We start from the raw sequence: 19,473 nt of genomic DNA on the forward strand, positions 1-19,473 counted from the left end.
TCATTTTTATATATACAAGTCATAAGTGGTCTACTTGCCTGTCTTTAACCCGTTTAAGCTTAAGATGGAATAATGCAACGTGTTGGAGAAGATTACGCTGTATTTTACCGTACGTAATCAGAATAATATCGAATTATTGAATAAGTTATTATATATTACCAATATCAGAAAGATATTGTTATTGTATTTAGATATTTTGAGTACTACAAATGCATATCATTATAGTTGTTGAAGTTACGAACAATCAATAATACAATTACGGATACGATATTCGACCTTCTCAATTTCTACACAATGCCGTAATAAGGGAGACTTTCTAAACTTATTACGTTAAAAAGAATGGTAAAACGATCATTTTGAGAAGATGGACAATAAGAGATAGCTCGTACTGAGAGCGAAATGAGAAAATAAAAATAAAAAATGCTCCTTGCTGAAAAAGTGTAAGGACGTGAATGGGTGGCCTATCTAGCCCTACATAGCTACTTGAGAATTGATGAAATGATGGTACACGTTATCAATTATCATAACTGTCTCAGATTGAATATAAATCCATAACCTTTTTTCCCGTGAAAAATAAAGCAGGGGTATTTTAGTCAAGCTACAACAAATCCAGTGTCCCAGTCTATTCACCCCGTGAATATATGCGCACCCTACAAATAAAAAGAAAAACAAAACAGAATTATTTATTAAAAAAAAAAGTTGGAAAAATATACTTTGAATTTAGACCCGGCCCATTGGACCCTAAGTGGATCCCTGATGACCTAAGTGCCTCATTTGTTATTCGCGAGTTTTGGGGGTTTTAAGGTTTTCTGGTAAACTCGAGCTCCCAGAGATGGTGTTGTCAAGAAAGAAGAGACAAAAATTAAGAGCAGAGCTCAACAACAACAACAAGAGTGAACCAAACTCAGAAATCCCCAAAACTACCCCCCAAGTTCAGAATACTGAGGATGTCACAGGGAATAAGAAGAGGAAGAGAGGTGAAAAGGTTGGTGAAGTGAGTGCCAAAATTAAAGCTTTGTTGCTTAAAAATGTTGTTGTTAATGGAGCAAGTAACAAGAAATTGAAAGTAGATGAAAAAGAAGTAGAAAAGGTCTCAACTTTGATTGATAACGGTAAAAAGAATGAGAAAAAGAAGAAGAAAAAGAAGAAAAAGAAGGTGAAGAAGAAGAAGAAGGAAAACAAGGTTGTTGAAGAAGAAGAAGTGAAACCTCAATCTGAGGTTCAAAATGTTGTTATTTCTGACCAAATTGTTCAGGAAAACAGGTAATTAACTTAATTTAATTATACACCCCGTTTTCCTGAAAACATATGATAGATTGTTTGATCGATTTGTTGTGCAGTAAATCGAATGAGGGAGATGTTAAAAAAGTATATGTTGGAGGGATGCCATACTATTCTACTGAGGATGATATTAGGAATTATTTTGCCCAATGCGGCCTTATTACTGATATTGATTGCATGTTTTTTCCTGAGACTGGCAAGTTTAGAGGCATTGCTATCATCACTTTTCAGGTACTTTTTTCGTATGCCATCTATTATCATGCTTAATGCTGCCCATCTATTATGTCAACTCTATGTTATATGTTGCTTAATTGTCCTTTCTTAAGCTGTGAATTATAAACGATTTCATTGTTTTCTCAATGAAGAATGAAGGGCTGTGGCTGCCTGCTCATTTATGAGCTCTTTTCTAGGTCTTGCTTCCATAACACAGGTGGAAGTCTTGTTAAAGACACAGAGACAATTGAATGGCATGCTAGTTTTTGACTCAACTCTTAGGCAACTAGACCAGTTTTTGGCTGAGCTTTTTGGCAATTAGATCGTTGAAAATAGAGTGAGATCACCCATTAGGCACAGTTTATACTCTACCTTATATCTGCTTATTGTTTTAGTTAAAGGTAGAACAGCAACTGGTCGCGTAGTCTATGTTGGGAATGAGATATTAATTATATACGCCCGTTTGTGCTTATGATTGTTCTTGGGGAGGCCTTTTTTGAATATAAATGCTGATTGAGGCACGTTTTAAAACCTCGTTATGTGGTTTTTACTTTTTACCCATATCATAATTGAGTATACAACAACACCCGCAAATTGCGAGGTAGGGAGCGGGGGTGTCGAACGTACAAAGTCTTACCCTTGTGTTAGCTACACAAAGAAACCGTTGGGATACATTTTCCCTCCTAATCTTTCCTATTGTGGAGAGATTTTGATTTGCCTTGGAGGAGGGAAAATGAATCCCTCCCCCTTCATCTCCCTTCAACCTTATTTGTTATCTAAACAAAGGATTTTAAATTCCTTAGGTCTGTTTGGATAGCAAAAAAGGAGGGAAAGGGAGGGGAGGGGAGGGAGAATGGAGGAGGTGATTTTCCCTCCAAATCTTGCCTATGTTGGTGGGGAAATATTTTGCCTTATAGGAGGGAAATGGAGGGATCCATTTTTCCTCCCCTCCAAGTGTCTCTACCTTCATTTTGCTAACCAAACAATGGATTTCTCATCCTTCCAATTCCCTCCCCTCCCTTTCCCTCTAAATCCCTCAATCCAAACACACCCTTACTTCCCCCCCTTTCGTTTCCCTCCAAATCCCTTACTCCGTGCATCACTTAGGGTGTAGTTGGATAGCAAAAGTGGAGAGAAAGGGAGGGGAGGGGGAAGGAGGGAAGGGGAAGGGAGAGAAGGGAAGGGGAGGGGGAATGAAGTGTGGTTGTTTGGATACAATTTCCCTCCAAATCTTGCCTATTGTGGAGAGATTTTGATTAGGCTTGGAGGAGGGAAATTGAATCCCTCCAAATCTCTCCCCCTCCATTTCCCTCCACCCTCATTTGCTATCCAAATAAGGGATTTTAAATCCCCTACTCTCCCTCCCTTTCTTTTCCCTCCAAATACCTCAATCCAAACACACCCTTATACTCATTATGAGTTGGTTTGTCTCACTAAAATTTGATTATACTTATCTAGTGGAGCTAGAGTTTGAAGAACTTTGGACTGATTTCCTGTAGGAAAATGGCCCTTGTATTATTATTTTTTCATTGATGTTAGGCGAAGCCAAATTATAACTGTGCACTCCCTATGCATAATTAGCTAATTGGATTCTGCGTTAATTATCTTGTGATGTGAAAGAATTAAAATGATTTAGTTTGAATGACTTGAAAAAAATGTTGTGAAGCTGAATAATTGAGGTAGTATTATTTTACAGTGAGTTCTTTTGCTTCTTTAGTTTGACATAATACTCATTTTCCTTTGCAGACCGAAGAGGCTGCTGAAAATGCCTTGGTGCTTGATGGATCCGACATGTATGTTTTTTGTTTCCTCACTTTGATGAAACTCTCTATCCTCTAGTTTATCAGTATTTTTTATTTTAAATATGCATATTTTCATGATATTACTTCATTTGTAGGGATGGCCTATACCTGAAAATCCAACCCTACAAGACAACTCGTCCAACTAGAACGTCCAACTTTTCACCACCTGTAGTAGAGGGTTACAACAGGATATATGCGGGAAATTTGTCGTGGGATATTACCGAAGATGACCTACGCAAGTTCTTCTCCGATTGTAATATATCAGCCATTCGTTTTGGTGAGGATAAAGAGACGGGTGATTTCAAAGGATATGCCCATGTCGACTTTGCTGACGATGAATCTTTAAGCAAAGCATTGAAATTGGATCAGAAATTTGTTTGTGGAAGGCCTGTAAAGATAAGTCGTGCTGTCCCTAAGAAAGGAGTTACTGCCTCTACAATGGTAAAACCTAAGATCAATAGTGGGGTTAACCCAGTAAAACCTGAGAATGATAGTGGAATTAACTCAGCTGTACAACCTGATGATGACAATGGAGTCATCGAAGCTGTATCACCAGCACCACCGCCACCAGCACCAGCACCAACAGAGAATAAGAGCGGTGTTAGCTCAGGGAAGCTTAAGAGGAGGACCTGCTACGACTGTGGTGAACGCGGTCACATTTCTTCTGATTGTCCAAAGAAACAAAATTCCTGAGAACCTTTTTTTAATATTTTATCACAGCAAACAGCCAACTTTCTCCAAAGCAAGAAAAGAGAAATGTGAAAGTTCTGGGCGAGCTAAAAATGGGACACAGTAAAGCAAAACAAGGCGTTCGTGAGGAGTTTGTTAGTACAATTCCGGCCTCTTCTTCCTTTCCTAGAATAGTTAGATACTATTCATTTACTTATCTTATCAACAATGCTTGACAAAAATTTTGATTTGTACCAAAGTTGCAATTGACAGCTCTATTGTTGCATCTAGTCTAGATATTAAAAGTATTCGAAGCACTCACTTGTGAGTATTTATTTTATCGACACAGGATGAACTCTGATTGAAGCTCATGTGTAGGCTGGAGCTCTATATCTAGCATGGTTGCTACTACATTTGTTTTTGGTGACTCCATTGAGTAATTAACCTTGGTAGGGGCAGTTGGTCCTTTATTTTACTTCCATGAAATTTGAATGCATTTGGTAATTGTGTACTGCATTACTTTAATATTCTAACTTTCTTAGAACTTTCACAAGTGTTGGCTTAACTAAAATGCTTGGTACCGCATCTGGCGTGTTCGTGCCTCAACAAAGTTCTCACTTCTGCTGTGGCGGCTTGCACACAACATCTTCCCCACATCGGTCAATCTGAATTCTCGTGGTGTCCATGTTGATCCTATTTGTCAATTTTGCCGCTCATCTCCTGAGGCTGTTGAACACTTATTCCGGTTTTGTATAGTGGTTCAACATGTTTGGAAATCATTTGTGCTTGGCATAAATTCTTTAGCGAATCATGCTATTCCGTTTAAGCAATGGCTGGCGGATTTTGTGTCCTACCTCTACCATCCTACACCTGCTTCTGATTCACGGCTCCTTCACTTTTGCAGCATCTTACATGCTATCAAGGATGGACCGATGGACCCCTCTCGCATTTGTCAACAGGCAGCCCGGCTTGCTTGACAACATAGCCAGCTCCCTGAAGTCTTGTCGTCTTCTTTTCAATTTGCCCCTTTTTCCCACGCCCCAATTCCAGGAATGCGTCTGTCATAATACAACTCATGACTACTATGCTAATCTAGTCAACTATGCTCGACTCGAATGTCGCCAAGGCTCGTCCCATCTCCCGCATGCTACCAAAGCTAACCTGTAAACAACTGCTCCCCATATGATCGGAAATATCATATGGATCGACACAGGTCACCCCGGAAATATATAGTGGATATTTACACAGACACACAAACGTCAGTTTCAATAAACAAACACAAGACACGAAATGATAAGTAAAGATGCGACATAGTGATTATATGAATGAGACCCGAATATGCACACACTCTATCGGTACCGTGACACGCCCGGGCGTACCCACAACCACCGGTGACAGGTACACGCCCACGACACCACACCTCACACAAAGGTAACGGGATACGCCCAGACGTACACTACTACAAATCCAGGCAACTACAACGCCCCTTTAACAACGATTATTCACGAAAATCACAATAGACGTTGTAGAATGTATGGCGCGAATTTTACTAAAATAAATTACAACGGGTATGGTTATAAAAACCGTTGTTATTAGTTTTAACAACGGGTCACACATGCACAACCGTTGTTAATAATTTGGCGCAAAATTGGCGCAAAGTTAGTGAAAAGTAATCACAACGGTTATTTTTGAAACCCGTTGTTAAAACTTATTTAACAACGGGTGTTTTTTACAACCGTTGTTAAAACATATTTCACAACGGTTGTTGTTTAATAACCGTTGTCAATACCTTCCATACTATAAACCACACAAACACAAGTCTGCTGCAGCCACAAAACACAACCTTTGATACACAAACACAAACACAGCAGACAAACAAACACAAAACACACACTCTCTTTCTCTCTTTCTCTCTTTCTCTCTTTCTCATCGTCGCTTTATCTTCTCGCCGTCACTTTGTTGATTTCATCGTCTATTACGTTCGTATTTATCGGGTAAATCTCGCCGTCTTTGTTAGTTTCATCGTCATTATTTTCTTTTTCTATTTATTTCTTTTGCATGTATGTGTTTTTATCGACCATTATGTTATTTGTTTAAGTATTGTTCGCATAATTAGTTAGTAAAACAATGAAGAAGCAAGATGAAGAAGTAAGATAAACATAATTAATATATATATATTTATAAATACATAAATTAAAAAAAAAATTACATATGTAAAAATGCAATTCTTATATTTTCATAGAGGATCTTATTCTGCTCTATCGTATCCGTCCTCTCCTCCTTGGCTATTTGGAGGTTCCGTTCAGCCAGCTTGCTATATCGTCATATAGCCGCAATCGCTCGCCGCCCGTCAAGCCATCTTCTTTGGCGTGCTTCAGTGCGGATCGAGCATCCGCAAGGTAGCTCCTGAAACTTTCCTCAATATGGAGGAACCGGCGGATGAAGTTGTTGTTGTTCTCGATCATGGTAAGAGTCTTAAGGATGAAATCATTCATTTTGTTGGAGTTTTTTGAGTTTGTTTTGAAAGATTAAGTAGAGTTTGTTTTAGCAGATAGGGTTTGGAGATGAATATATTGAGATAATGGAAATGTTAGTTGAGATAATGCAATGTATTTATACTAAGCAATGTGTGGGTTGAGTTGCTTTTTAATTAATATATATGTTAGGAAGTTGTGCCATAATCATCATCATATTTCTCAATAATGCTGCTTCAAATCTTATTACTAACCCTTCGCATTCCATATTATCCGTTCATATGTACAGTGATGTCAGTAATAATGCATGCATCGGAATTCTAACGGGCCGTAATTATGCATGCATCTAGTAATATTTAATTTAATTTTTTTTTATTTTTTAAGAACAAACAACAACGGTTATTTTCAAACAACCCGTTGTCTTTAGTTATAACAACGGTTTTGTATATTAAAATCCGTTGTTATAACTTTCCCCCCAAAATTGAGTCACACTTTCCACAACGGGTTTTTATACATAAAACCGTGGTTAATAGTTTTAACAACGGTTTCCTTAAGAAAAACAACCGTTGTTAAAACCTTCTACAACGGACGCTTTAACAACGTCCGCTTTTTTATATAACAACGGTTTTTGACCGTTGTTATAGCCTGTATCTGTAGTAGTGGTACCGGGCCCAGAAGCCAGCCGGATCCCCTGCCAGACGTCGTGCCTCAGCCACACGAGTCCCTCCGTAACTCAAGCCATTAATGTGCACATCCCCCTTGGACTGGGAAGCTCCAAAGGGCGACTCGAGCGCAAGACGGTTTCCCAACCGTCTTACGTCTCCTCAACAATCAAGTACCACCGCCAAAGACCTCCCACACAACACAATCGCAACCATACATGACAAATGGAAGAACAACACTAAACATATGACTAATTCATGAATTAATCCACATGTTATGAATAACAACCCTTCAATTACCCACAGGACATACTAACCGACTAATGAATGTGCTAGCAAGGAAAGACACACCAATATGCATACACAATATTGAAACCGAGTAGGATAACCTACCTTTTCGCATTCTCCATAAGCTACTTGATCCCGACTCGACTGCATCTCATAAACCGTCTCATGAGATCGTCTCACCCTAAACAATTACACAATACCATCACAATGCATTCTATACTATCATAATATGAAACCCTTTATTATTAGTCACTAATTAGTCATATTACATAAGCTAAATATTAATTAATCTCTCTTAGTAAACCCTAACTCGAGATTAACATAAGACAAAGAGGAAAAGGTGAGATTTCGACTTACAAAGGTAGATCGGGAATTAGGGGAAGTGTTTCATCATCACTCCAAGCTTGAAGTCCAAGGAGGAAAGTTTAGGGAGCATTTAGAGAGAGGGGAGAGTGTTTTAGAGTAAGAAGGAATGAGAAGAAGAATGAAGAGGATAAGGGTTTAGATAAGATGAAATCCCGAAATATAATTTCTCGGGTACAACACAATGCCACTCGACCGAGTGTCCCACTCGACCGAGTGTCCCACTCGGTCGAGTATACTCTTTACTCGACCGAGTGCCACTCACTTGATCCGCTAGAGGTTATACTCGGTCCACTGGAAGTCTAATAGGTCTAGTTTAGGTCTTACTTGGCCTCGTGGGAGGGGTCATTCTTTACTTCTGAGCATACGTGGGTTCCTTCACGTGTCCCTAAGTCCTTTGTGGGTCCCAAATTATCCGAGTATTACACTTTTAGTAGATAGGGGATTTCAGCTCATTTCAGTTCAGTTTAGCTAATACATGAGGGACATGGGTATAAGTTCAAAACGCAAGTTCAAGTCGCTCTTGTCTTTCAGATTCGTTCACTTGATTTAAATGTTAAATATATCCTAAAATATGACTAATTTTGTTGTGATTCCTGTTTGAGATGAAAGTACATGATGTTAGCTTTACAACAAGTGGTCACACGCCTTATTTGGTTAAGTAACGAAAGAGATATGATCGTTTTAAGTTGAGCTGTCCAACTTGTACGCGAGTGACGAACTGATTCAAGTTTACTTTCCTCAATCGAGTATTATAATTTTAGTTTCCTTATTTTATTTTGCCTAAGGGCTTGCCTGGAATCCATGAAATAATCACGGGGAAAATTTTATTTGGGTGATAATTACTGGGCTAATGAGTTCTTTGTTAATAGGTTTGGCATATAAGAGTAATGATTACCGAGCAGATGTTTTACTCCCTTAATCATTACCCATGGGGGAGGGTGGGTAATGTATTACCCCTTCATGAGGGTAATAGATTCGGGAGGTGAATAATTACTCTCATACCAAACATGAAAAATGTACCTCATATATCACTCCCCTATTTATTCCCCATCTTTTACCCTCAATCCAAGCAAGCCCTAATAAGTTTAAGGTAGTGTTGTTTATTTCCTTGTGGTTTATTTCCTAATCTTAGCAAGTTGTACTAAGGCAAATTTGCCAATTCTCTAAAAGTTGAGTTTAGGAAAGTTGTTTTTAGGCAGTTTTAGGAGTCCTCTTAGTCGGCCTACTCTACTATAAATAAAGGGCTTTGTATTCAGTTTTTAAAAAAATTGAAGTTTGAGAGTTAATTCAAGTTTTGTACTTGTGTGTTCTAATTGCCTGCGAGTTATTAGATTTATTAGTTTGTTCTTGCGAGGGTGAGATAATACACATTCATCCTTGCGAGGTTGAGTACCATTCGTGTTCAGTTTCGAGTTCCTTGCGAGGGAGGAGAGTTGTTCGCGTCATATCCTAGTGTTAGTTGAGAGGTCTTGCGAGATTGTCACAACTAATTCATATCCTTTTATATATTGTTTTTACTTCAGCTGCAAAATTATCTCTGAAAAGTAAAATTGTGTGTTTATTTTATATCATTAGCATTATTCAATTCAGTTAAGTTTCATTCAGTTTAATTTAATCCAGTTTAGCTCTTCTCTTCACAAAGGCCCTGTTATTTTGGACTTAATTTCAGTTCAGTTCAGTTTAGTCTAGTTCAGCTTCATTCATTTCAGTTCAGTTTAGGTCGGCTCTTCTCTTCGGCTCTGTTCTTTTCGACTGAAACCGTCTGAACTGAACTTAATGAAACTGAACTGAACTAATGTAGGAGTTAATTTGTGTAACACCCCCATTTATTTAAGAGTCTTAACTAGACCTTCCCAAATAAATAAGGTTGTTACCATCTCGGTTACCCGAGGTAGTACATATCGTAAGACGACAACTGAAGTACTTTATTAAAGAAATAACTATTTTAGTCTTATTACAAATAAAACCGTCTTTCGCATGAAATAATAAATGTAAGGTACAACTGATAACTACTGGTTATTCGCAACTAAAAATAAATAAAGAATCAGGTGAATGACGCCTAGCCCTCCAAATGATCCGTCCGACCCCATCACGCATCCCAAGGCAATATCAACCAACTCAGAAATTAATCTGCTCCCCAATATGACAAGAAAACATCATATGGATCATCACAGGTGGTTTTAAGAGAGACAAAAGAAATAAACCACGTCAACTAATGTTGAGCAGGAAATCTTAAACAACGGTAAGACAAAATTCTTTAAATAAATACAAATGGAAGCTCTCATAATTATTAAATAAAGTTTCATATCACGATATTAATAAATCACAGTATACGGCGCAACGGCCAGCTGACTCAGCGGTCAACTTCTATAACTCAATAGGCACGGCACGACGGCCAGCTGACTCGGCGGTCAACTTCTATAACTCAATGAACACGGCACGACGGCCAGCTGACTCAGCGGTCAGCTTCTATAACTCAATTTCCAATACTAACAGCTCGTAAATAACTTTACGCACACAGAATGCTCATTCACCACTTACGAGAATTGAAATTATCCAGCCAGTATAAATATGCGTACAAAAACAACACTTAAGTAGTAGTCGGTCAGGATTCCCTACCTTTTCAGCAAATATTCCGTCTCAGCACACAATGATTAAAATGACTCTTCTACGAACCTTTCACCTAATACCAAGTAATAACATATAATCAAATGATAATTCCTCCAAAAATTAATCTAGTCTAAATCAAAATCTCATAAACTAAATGTAACCAAGATGGTTGAACGGCCATTACTAGCACTTTGAGCAAATAATTTACATTCCCTCAACAGCAGCTTAAAATTCAAAGGCAACCAATATTATTTAACAAAGTCACAGTCATCACAAAATTTGTGATTATACCCTCTGACCAAGACAATTGCTAGTAATTAATCTATAGTTCCTACACACAATAAGCTAACCCATTACTAAATCAGTCCCTCAACTCTCAAGGTATGGCAAAGAAAGATAACACCCATGAATCCACCCTCGAGTCATAGCCACCCCTGTCGAGTACCACACACACCGAGTACAACCCGGTAAGTCACCCACGGTTAGAATAAGTCGGATTTTCTTTCATCACAAACATAAATAAATCTCTAATAGTAGTAAGCTAATCCTGCAACTTCCTTTTCCCAATTCGTCCCTAAATGACTATAAACGGTATAAAAGGAATTGACATGGTTTTACCCCCAATCACTACCCCAATAACAACAATTAAACTAATTATAAGGATTAGATTAAACTTACGATGAAGCGGAATGAATAAAAGTCGGTACTTGTCTCACAAAACTCGTACTTCCGTCCTTCGTCGCTCCTCTTCGCACTCGCCAAACCCTTTGTCCCTTATTTTATGTTCTTTTGAGTTTGGATGGTATATGCGTGAAAACAAAGTGCTTAGATTGGGGTTTAGCTTGTCATTTATATAGTACAACTTGGGCTCGTCCACCCGAGTTGCCATTCGGTGGCCCAAAGTCAATTTTCCTTTTTTTTTCTTTTATATATTATTATTATTATTATTATTATTATTATTATTATTATTATTATTATTATTATTATTATTATTATTATTATTATTATTATTATTATTATTATTATTATTATTATTATTATCTTCTTTACCAATTAATGGTAATTCTCACTTATTTCCGACCTAGTCTTGACCTTTGACTACGTTGACTTGACCATAAATACGAGGTATTACAATCTTCCCCCTTAAAAAGAACTTCGTCCCCGGTTCATGCCACTCAAGAACAACTACTAGCTTAAGAACTCAGTATAGATATATTCAACGAAGTACTCAAATAGTTCAAAAAGCTAGCATAGTGTAATGAAAAGGTCATGCTGTGACATCATACCCCCTAAAAACATGGTGACGTCCTCGTAACCAAGTTCATACCTGTTAAAATAGTTGAGGGTATCGTTCTCTCATAGCTGCCTCAACCTCCCAAGTTGCTTCCTCTACATTGTGGTGAGACCAGAGTACCTTTACCAGTCTTGTTTCCCCATTCCTTGTGCTTCTTACCTTGTGATCCAAAATCTCTTTAGGAACTTCTTCATATGTCAGAGAATCATCTAATTGCACACTTTCCGGCTCAATCACGTGAGATGGGTCACTCACATACTTTCTGAGCTGAGAAACATGGAACACGTTATGGACCCTATCAAGTACCGGAGGTAGTGCTAAACGATAAGCTACTTCTCCCACCCGACTCAAAATCTCATACGGTCCAATGAATTTTGGGCTCAGCTTCCCGCGCTTCCCAAATCTCATAACACCACGCATTGGAGATACTTTTAAAAGAACTTTATCTCCCACCTCAAACCCAATATCACTTCTGCGCAAATCTGCATAGCTCTTTTGTCTATCCTGCGCTGCTTTCATCTTCTGCCTGATCACTTGTATCTGCTCTATCATATCCTGAATCATCTGAGGTCCCAACACTACTGCCTCAGTCGAATCATCCCAACAAACTGGGCTTCTACACTTCCTCCCATATAATGCTTCAAAAGGTGCCATTCCTATACTAGCATGGTAACTATTATTATAGGAAAATTCTATCAAATCTAGTCGGTCTTCCCAAGATCCCCCAAACTCCATTACACATGCTCGCAACATATCTTCTAGTGTTTGGATAGTGCGCTCTGTCTGACCATCTGTTGCCGGATGAAATGCGGTACTCATTTTTAGCTCTGTTCCTAAGGATTCTTGCAACTCTTGCCAAAACTTAGATATAAATCTTGAATCTCTGTCGGACACTATATCCTTGGGTACACCATGTAGCTTCGTAACGTGCTTTGTATAAGCCTTTGCCAAGTCGCCTTGCTCCAAGTATCTTTCATTGGAATAAAATGTGCTGTCTTTGTCAAACGATCTACAATTACCCATATCATGTTGTTCCCCTTCTGAGTCCTTGGTAGTCCTACAATGAAGTCCATTGATATAGACTCCCACTTCCATCCAGGTACAATTAAGGATTGTACCTTCCCTTGAGGCCTCTTGTGCTCACCTTTCACCTTCTGACATACCAAGCATTTGGACACAAACTCTGCAACCTCCCTCTTCATTCCTGGCCACCAAAATGTCTTCTTCAGATCCTTATACAATTTATCTCCTCCTGGGTGCACAGAATATGGAGTTGCATGTGCTTCAGTCATTATCTTTCTCTTCAAACCCTCATTTGCTGGCACACACCATCTCCCTTCAAACCTCAAACTACCATCAGAAAACACCGAAAATCTCGTTGCTTCTCCTGCTTCCACGGCCTTCCTCCATTCAGCCAGTCTAGGATCTTCGACTTGCATTACTCGAATCTCTTCATATAACTCAGGTTCCATGGTTAAATCTTCCAAGCCATCTCCCTTTCTGATCACATGGATTCCCATCTTTTCTACTTCATCCCTCAGCTTCAATCGTGACAAAACAGTACACAAAGAGTGCACAGATTTCCGACTTAATGCATCTGCTACTACGTTTGCCTTTCCTTCGTGGTATACAATCTCCATATCATAGTCTCCAATCAGCTCGATCCACCTTCGCTGTCTCATATTCAGCTCCTTCTGAGTATAGATATATTTCAGGCTCTTGTGATCTGAAAATACTTTAAAGGTTGCCCCATACAAGTAGTGCCTCCAAATTTTTAGTGCAAATACCACCGCTCCCAATTCTAAATCGTGGGTTGGGTAATTCTCTTCATATGGCTTCAACTGTCTTGAAGCATATGCTATCACCTTGCCTTTCTGCATCAGTACACAACCCAGTCCATTCTTTGAAGCATCAGTATATACTTCAAATCCTTCACTTCCCTCTGGTAAAGCTAACACAGGAGCTGTGGTAAGGCGATCCTTTAAAGTTTGGAATGCTGCCTCACAACTCTCATCCCACTTGAAACGATTTTCCTTCCTCATTAGGGCCGTGATAGGTCTTGCAATTTTGGAGAAGTCTTTAACAAATCTCCGATAGTAACCTGCCAGACCCAGAAAACTTCGAATCTCTGCCATATTTTTCGGTGCCTTCCAGTTAGACACTGCCTCAATCTTGCTAGGGTCCACAGACACTCCTTCCTTTGATATCACATGACCCAAAAATGCTACTTTCTCAAACCAGAACTCACATTTGCTTAGCTTAGCATACAACTGGTTATCTCGCAATGTTTGCAGAACAAGTCTTAAATGCTCCTCATGCTCTTCTTTAGTTTTAGAATATACTAGAATGTCATCAATAAAGACAACCACGAATCGATCCAAGTAGGGACTAAATACCCGGTTCATCAGGTCCATAAACACTGCCGGTGCATTAGTTAACCCAAATGGCATAACAATGAATTCATAATGTCCATATTGTGTCCTGAAAGCGGTCTTTGGTATATCTGCATCCTTTATTCTCAGTTGATGGTACCCCGATCTCAAATCTATCTTTGAAAAGACACCAGCTCCACTCAGCTGATCAAAAAGGTCATCAATACGAGGTAGAGGGTATCTATTCTTGATAGTCACATTATTTAGTTCTCTGTAATCTATACAAAGCCTAAAACTTCCATCTTTCTTCTTGACAAATAATACGGGTGCTCCCCAAGGTGATACACTAGGACGGATATAGCCCTTGTCTAACAACTCATGTAGCTGCTTCTTCAGTTCTTCTAATTCTTTCGGTCCCATCCGGTAAGGAGCCTTAGAAATAGGCCCCGTTCCCGGCTTAAGCTCTACGCTGAAATCAATTGTTCTCTTCGGCGGCAGACCTGGCAATTCTTCTGGGAATACATCTTCAAATTCACGTACCACTGATATCTCTTGTGCTGCCAAACCTTCCTCTCGCACATCTCGAACATGGCACAGAATCAACTGGTCTCCCTTCCTCATACAAGACTTTAAGGTAGGAGTTGAGATGAGCTTCACCCTAGGCTTAACCACAAACCCCTTATAAGACACCCTCACTCCCTTAGGTCCCCTTAATGTCACTCTCCTTTGATAGCAATCAATCTTAGCCTTATATTTACTCAAGCAATCCATCCCCAAGACTATTTCAAATCCATCTAACGGGAAGTCTATAAGGTTTACAAATAATTCCACTCCCCTTATAATTATGCACACATCCCTATACAGTTTGTCACATTGGACAATCTCTCCTGATGGTATTATTACATCCTCATCTATTACATCAAATAATTTAAGCTTTAACTTCTTAGCATGGGTACTAGCTATAAATGAGTTACTAGCTCCCGAATCAAACAAGACAAAAGATGGTTTAGAGTTTACTAGAAATGTACCCGTAACCACGTGTGCATCCTTTTCTGCTGTCTTCTGGTCCATCATAAACAATTTACCGCTGCTCTTTTCTGTACCCTGGATCTTGATCGGGCTGAACCCTTTGTTTTGCAGTGAGTTCTGTAGCTTCCATTGTTGTACCTTTGATATCCTCCTTCTCCATTGTTCTCAGTTAGAGTTACTAAAGCTTTTTGTATTATTCCATCTTCCCCCATTACGATTACTCCCTACACTTGGTGCAAATGATCTAGAATAGCTTCCTTGACTTCCACCTCCTGGGCCTTGAGTTGAATTATGCCAACACTCATAGGCTCGGTGTCCTGGCTTCCCACACTTGTAGCATAGTACTGTTTGACCGTTACAGTCTTTTCCGGGATGATTCTTACCACATCCTTTACAGTGATGAGTCCTCACTCCTGACCCACGATTCCAACTACCACCAGACCCAGAACTACCACCACCGTACCCTCCAAATGATTGGTTCCTTGACTGCCCATAATTCCCCTTCTTATTGCTTTGACTTCCTACATCACTTTCTGCCTTTCTCTTCTCCTTTTGGTTCAGTTCCTTCTCTTTAGCCATTGCTATCGACCTCTCGGCGTTACTCGCTCTCTCATAAACACTCTTCACAAATTGAAGGTACTCCACCGGCATTTTCTCGCATGATTTCTAGTGACAGTCCTTCTCGAACCGTCGCCAACATCTCTTCACTCATGTTCAAGTCGGCTACATAAGTAGATAGCCCCCAGAACTTATTATGATACGCAGCTACTGTCATACCGTCTGTCATAGCAAACAGGTCAAATTCAGCCCTTAGTTGACTGCGTACGTGTTCTGGAACATACTCGATCTTTAGCTCTCCTTTGAAATCCTCCCAGCTAAGCAACCTACCTTCAGACTCCACATAAAACTCCCTCATTTTTGTTTTGTTATTCGACCACCACACTCCAGCCTTACCCCGCAGATAGAAGGCTGCCTGATCTATCTTCATATCCTCAGGGCATCCCACAGCATCAAAAATATTGTCCATCTCTCTTATCCACTCATCCAGCAGATTTGGTGCGCCTGGTTCCTTCAAACTTTACAGACGGTGACGGGCAATTGTTTGTGTTGATGGCATGCGCATCAACCACTCTTTTTAGTGCCTCTACTAATCGCCCTCGGGCCTCCTCAATAGCTCAATCTCTTCCCTCATCTTAGCAATCTCCTCTCATGCGGTCATTTGAGTTTCTTCGAGAGCAACAACATTCTTCTTAGCCATTATATCTTTTCAAAATGAATAAACAAATTATAAATACGAGTTTAGAAATCCTGCAATCACAACTAATAGAGGGTCGTGCCGTGGCAGGTCGTTCCCTTTCTCTCTCGGCCAATGTCTAGTTATAATTACATCGCTACTTCCTTGGCTTCTATCCTAGGTCCGTAGTGCACATATTCACGGTACAAATATCTAATACAATCCAATTACCAAATAAAATTTATATATATAATCATTATGCAGTTTCTCATCCTAGTTCACATCTTATGGCATATTATACTTCATTACGGAAATTTAAATTCTTAACCATGTTCACTGAATGCTTACTATGATTCCACCTCAATATAACTACACACTTCTTTATTACTTTCACAATAAACAAAGCGATATAGCAGCAATACACCAATACTTCTACTTACCCATACTCTTCCTCTCCCGCGGTGACCGGTTCGAAACTGAGAGGGCCTGGGTTCTGGAATGAGGGGCCCTTCTCATCCAAAACCAATTAGAAGGGCTCCTAACAGTTTCTACCCGGGTTCATTTTATTAGACTCTCCTATGTTCATTATTCATTTGTTTCATCCTCAGGTCGTCGCTCTGATACCACTTTGTAACACCCCCATTTATTTAAGAGTCTTAACTAGACCTTCCCAAATAAATAAGGTTGTTACCATCTCGGTTACCCGAGGTAGTACATATCGTAAGACGACAACTGAAGTACTTTATTAAAGAAATAACTATTTTAGTCTTATTACAAATAAAACCGTCTTTCGCATGAAATAATAAATGTAAGGTACAACTGATAACTACTGGTTATTCGCAACTAAAAATAAATAAAGAATCAGGTGAATGACGCCTAGCCCTCCAAATGATCCGTCCGACCCCATCACGCATCCCAAGGCAATATCAACCAACTCAGAATTAATCGCTCCCAATATGACAAGAAAACATCATATGGATCATCACAGGTGGTTTTAAGAGAGACAAAAGAAATAAACCACGTCAACTAATGTTGAGCAGGAAATCTTAAACAACGGTAAGACAAAATTCTTTAAATAAATACAGCGGAAGCTCTCATAATTATTAAATAAAGTTTCATATCACGATATTAATAAATCACAGTATACGGCGCAACGGCCAGCTGACTCAGCGGTCAACTTCTATAACTCAATAGGCACGGCACGACGGCCAGCTGACTCGGCGGTCAACTTCTATAACTCAATGAACACGGCACGACGACCGGTGACTCGACGATGTCGCCTTCTATAACTCAATTTCCAATACTAACGACTCGTAAATAACTTTACGCACACGTAATGCTCATTCACCACTTACGAAATTGAAATTATCCAGCCAAGATAAATATGCGTACAAAAACAACACTTAAGTAGTAGTCGGTCGATTCCCTACCTTTTCAAAGAAATATTCCGTCTCAAAGACACAATGATTAAAATGACTCTTCTACGAACCTTTCACCTAATACCAAGTAATAACATATAATCAAATGATAATTCCTCCAAAAATTAATCTAGTCTAAATCAAAATCTCATAAACTAAATGTAACCAAGATGGTTGAACGGCCATTACTAGCACTTTGAGCAAATAATTTACATTCCCTCAACAGCAGCTTAAAATTCAAAGGCAACCAATATTATTTAACAAAGTCACAGTCATCACAAAATTTGTGATTATACCCCCTGACCAAGACAATTGCTAGTAATTAATCTATAGTTCCTACACACAATAAGCTAACCCATTACTAAATCGGTCCCTCAACTCTCAAGGTATGGCAAAGCAAGCAACACCCATGAATCCACCCGGTCGAGTCATAGCCACCCCTCGCCGAGTACCACACAAGTACAACCTGCCGAGTCACCCACGGTTAGAATAAGTCGGATTTTCTTTCATCACAAACATAAATAAATCTCTAATAGTAGTAAGCTAATCCTGCAACTTCCTTTTCCCAATTCGTCCTAAACAGCTATAAACGGTATAAAAGGAATTGACATGGTTTTACCCCCAATCACTACCCCAATAACAACAATTAAACTAATTATAAGGATTAGATTAAACTTACGATGAAGCGGAATGAATAAAAGTCGGTACTTGTCTCACAAAACTCGTACTTCCGTCCTTCGTCGCTCCTCTTCGCACTCGCCAAACCCTTTGTCCCTTATTTTATGTTCTTTTGAGTTTGGATGGTATATGCGTGAAAACAAAGTGCTTAGATTGGGGTTTAGCTTGTCATTTATATAGTACAACTTGGGCTCGTCCACCCGAGTTGCCATTCGGTGGCCCAAAGTCAATTTTCCTTTTTTTTTTTCTTTTATATATTATTATTATTATTATTATTATTATTATTATTATTATTATTATTATTATTATTATTATTATTATTATTATCTTCTTTACCAATTAATGGTAATTCTCACTTATTTCCGACCTAGTCTTGACCTTTGACTACGTTGACTTGACCATAAATACGAGGTATTACAATCTTCCCCCCTTAAAAAGAACTTCGTCCCCGAAGTTCATGCCACTCCAAGAACAACTACTAGCTTAAGAACTCAGTATAGATATATTCAACGAAGTACTCAAATAGTTCAAAAAGCTAGCATAGTGTAATGAAAAGGTCATGCTGTGACATCATACCCCCTAAAAACATGGTGACGTCCTCGTAACCAAGTTCATACCTGTTAAAATAGTTGAGGGTATCGTTCTCTCATAGCTGCCTCAACCTCCCAAGTTGCTTCCTCTACATTGTGGTGAGACCGAGTACCTTTACCGCTTGTTTCCCCATTCCTTGTGCTTCTTACCTTGTGATCCAAAATCTCTTTAGGAACTTCTTCATATGTCGAGAATCATCTAATTGCACACTTTCCTACTCAATCACGTGAGATGGGTCACTCACATACTTTCTGAGCTGAGAAACATGGAACACGTTATGGACCCTATCAAGTACCGGAGGTAGTGCTAAACGATAAGCTACTTCTCCCACCCGACTCAAAATCTCATACGGTCCAATGAATTTTGGGCTCGGCACTTCCCGCGCTTCCCAAATCTCATAACACCACGCATTGGAGATACTTTTAAAAGAACTTTATCTCCCACCTCAAACCCAATATCACTTCTGCGCAAATCTGCATAGCTCTTTTGTCT

General features: G+C 39.2%; 1 protein-coding gene across 1 annotated transcript; it reads left to right on the top strand.

The window, feature by feature from the left end:
- Positions 1 to 742: 742 nt before the first annotated feature.
- Positions 743 to 4,323, top strand: LOC141611939 (phragmoplastin interacting protein 1). The gene is made up of 4 exons (XM_074430599.1): positions 743 to 1,263; positions 1,341 to 1,512; positions 3,241 to 3,287; positions 3,392 to 4,323. Exons 1-4 carry the CDS (start codon positions 833 to 835, stop codon positions 3,987 to 3,989), a joined length of 1,248 nt encoding a protein of 415 aa, XP_074286700.1. The 5' UTR covers positions 743 to 832; the 3' UTR covers positions 3,990 to 4,323.
- The last annotated feature ends 15,150 nt before the right edge of the window (positions 4,324 to 19,473 follow it).

This window comes from Silene latifolia, chromosome 11 (assembly GCF_048544455.1).
Source record: "Silene latifolia isolate original U9 population chromosome 11, ASM4854445v1, whole genome shotgun sequence".
In the NCBI taxonomy this organism is placed as follows: domain Eukaryota; kingdom Viridiplantae; phylum Streptophyta; class Magnoliopsida; order Caryophyllales; family Caryophyllaceae; genus Silene; species Silene latifolia.

Bases quoted from the DNA above. Each gene is read 5' to 3' on its own strand.
- LOC141611939 (XM_074430599.1), top strand. From the start codon at position 833: ATGGTGTTGTCAAGAAAGAAGAGACAAAAATTAAGAGCAGAGCTCAAC. The intron at 1,264-1,340 runs GTAATTAACTTA...TTTGTTGTGCAG, and splicing joins CAAATTGTTCAGGAAAACAG to TAAATCGAATGAGGGAGATG. The intron at 3,288-3,391 runs GTATGTTTTTTG...CTTCATTTGTAG, and splicing joins GTGCTTGATGGATCCGACAT to GGATGGCCTATACCTGAAAA.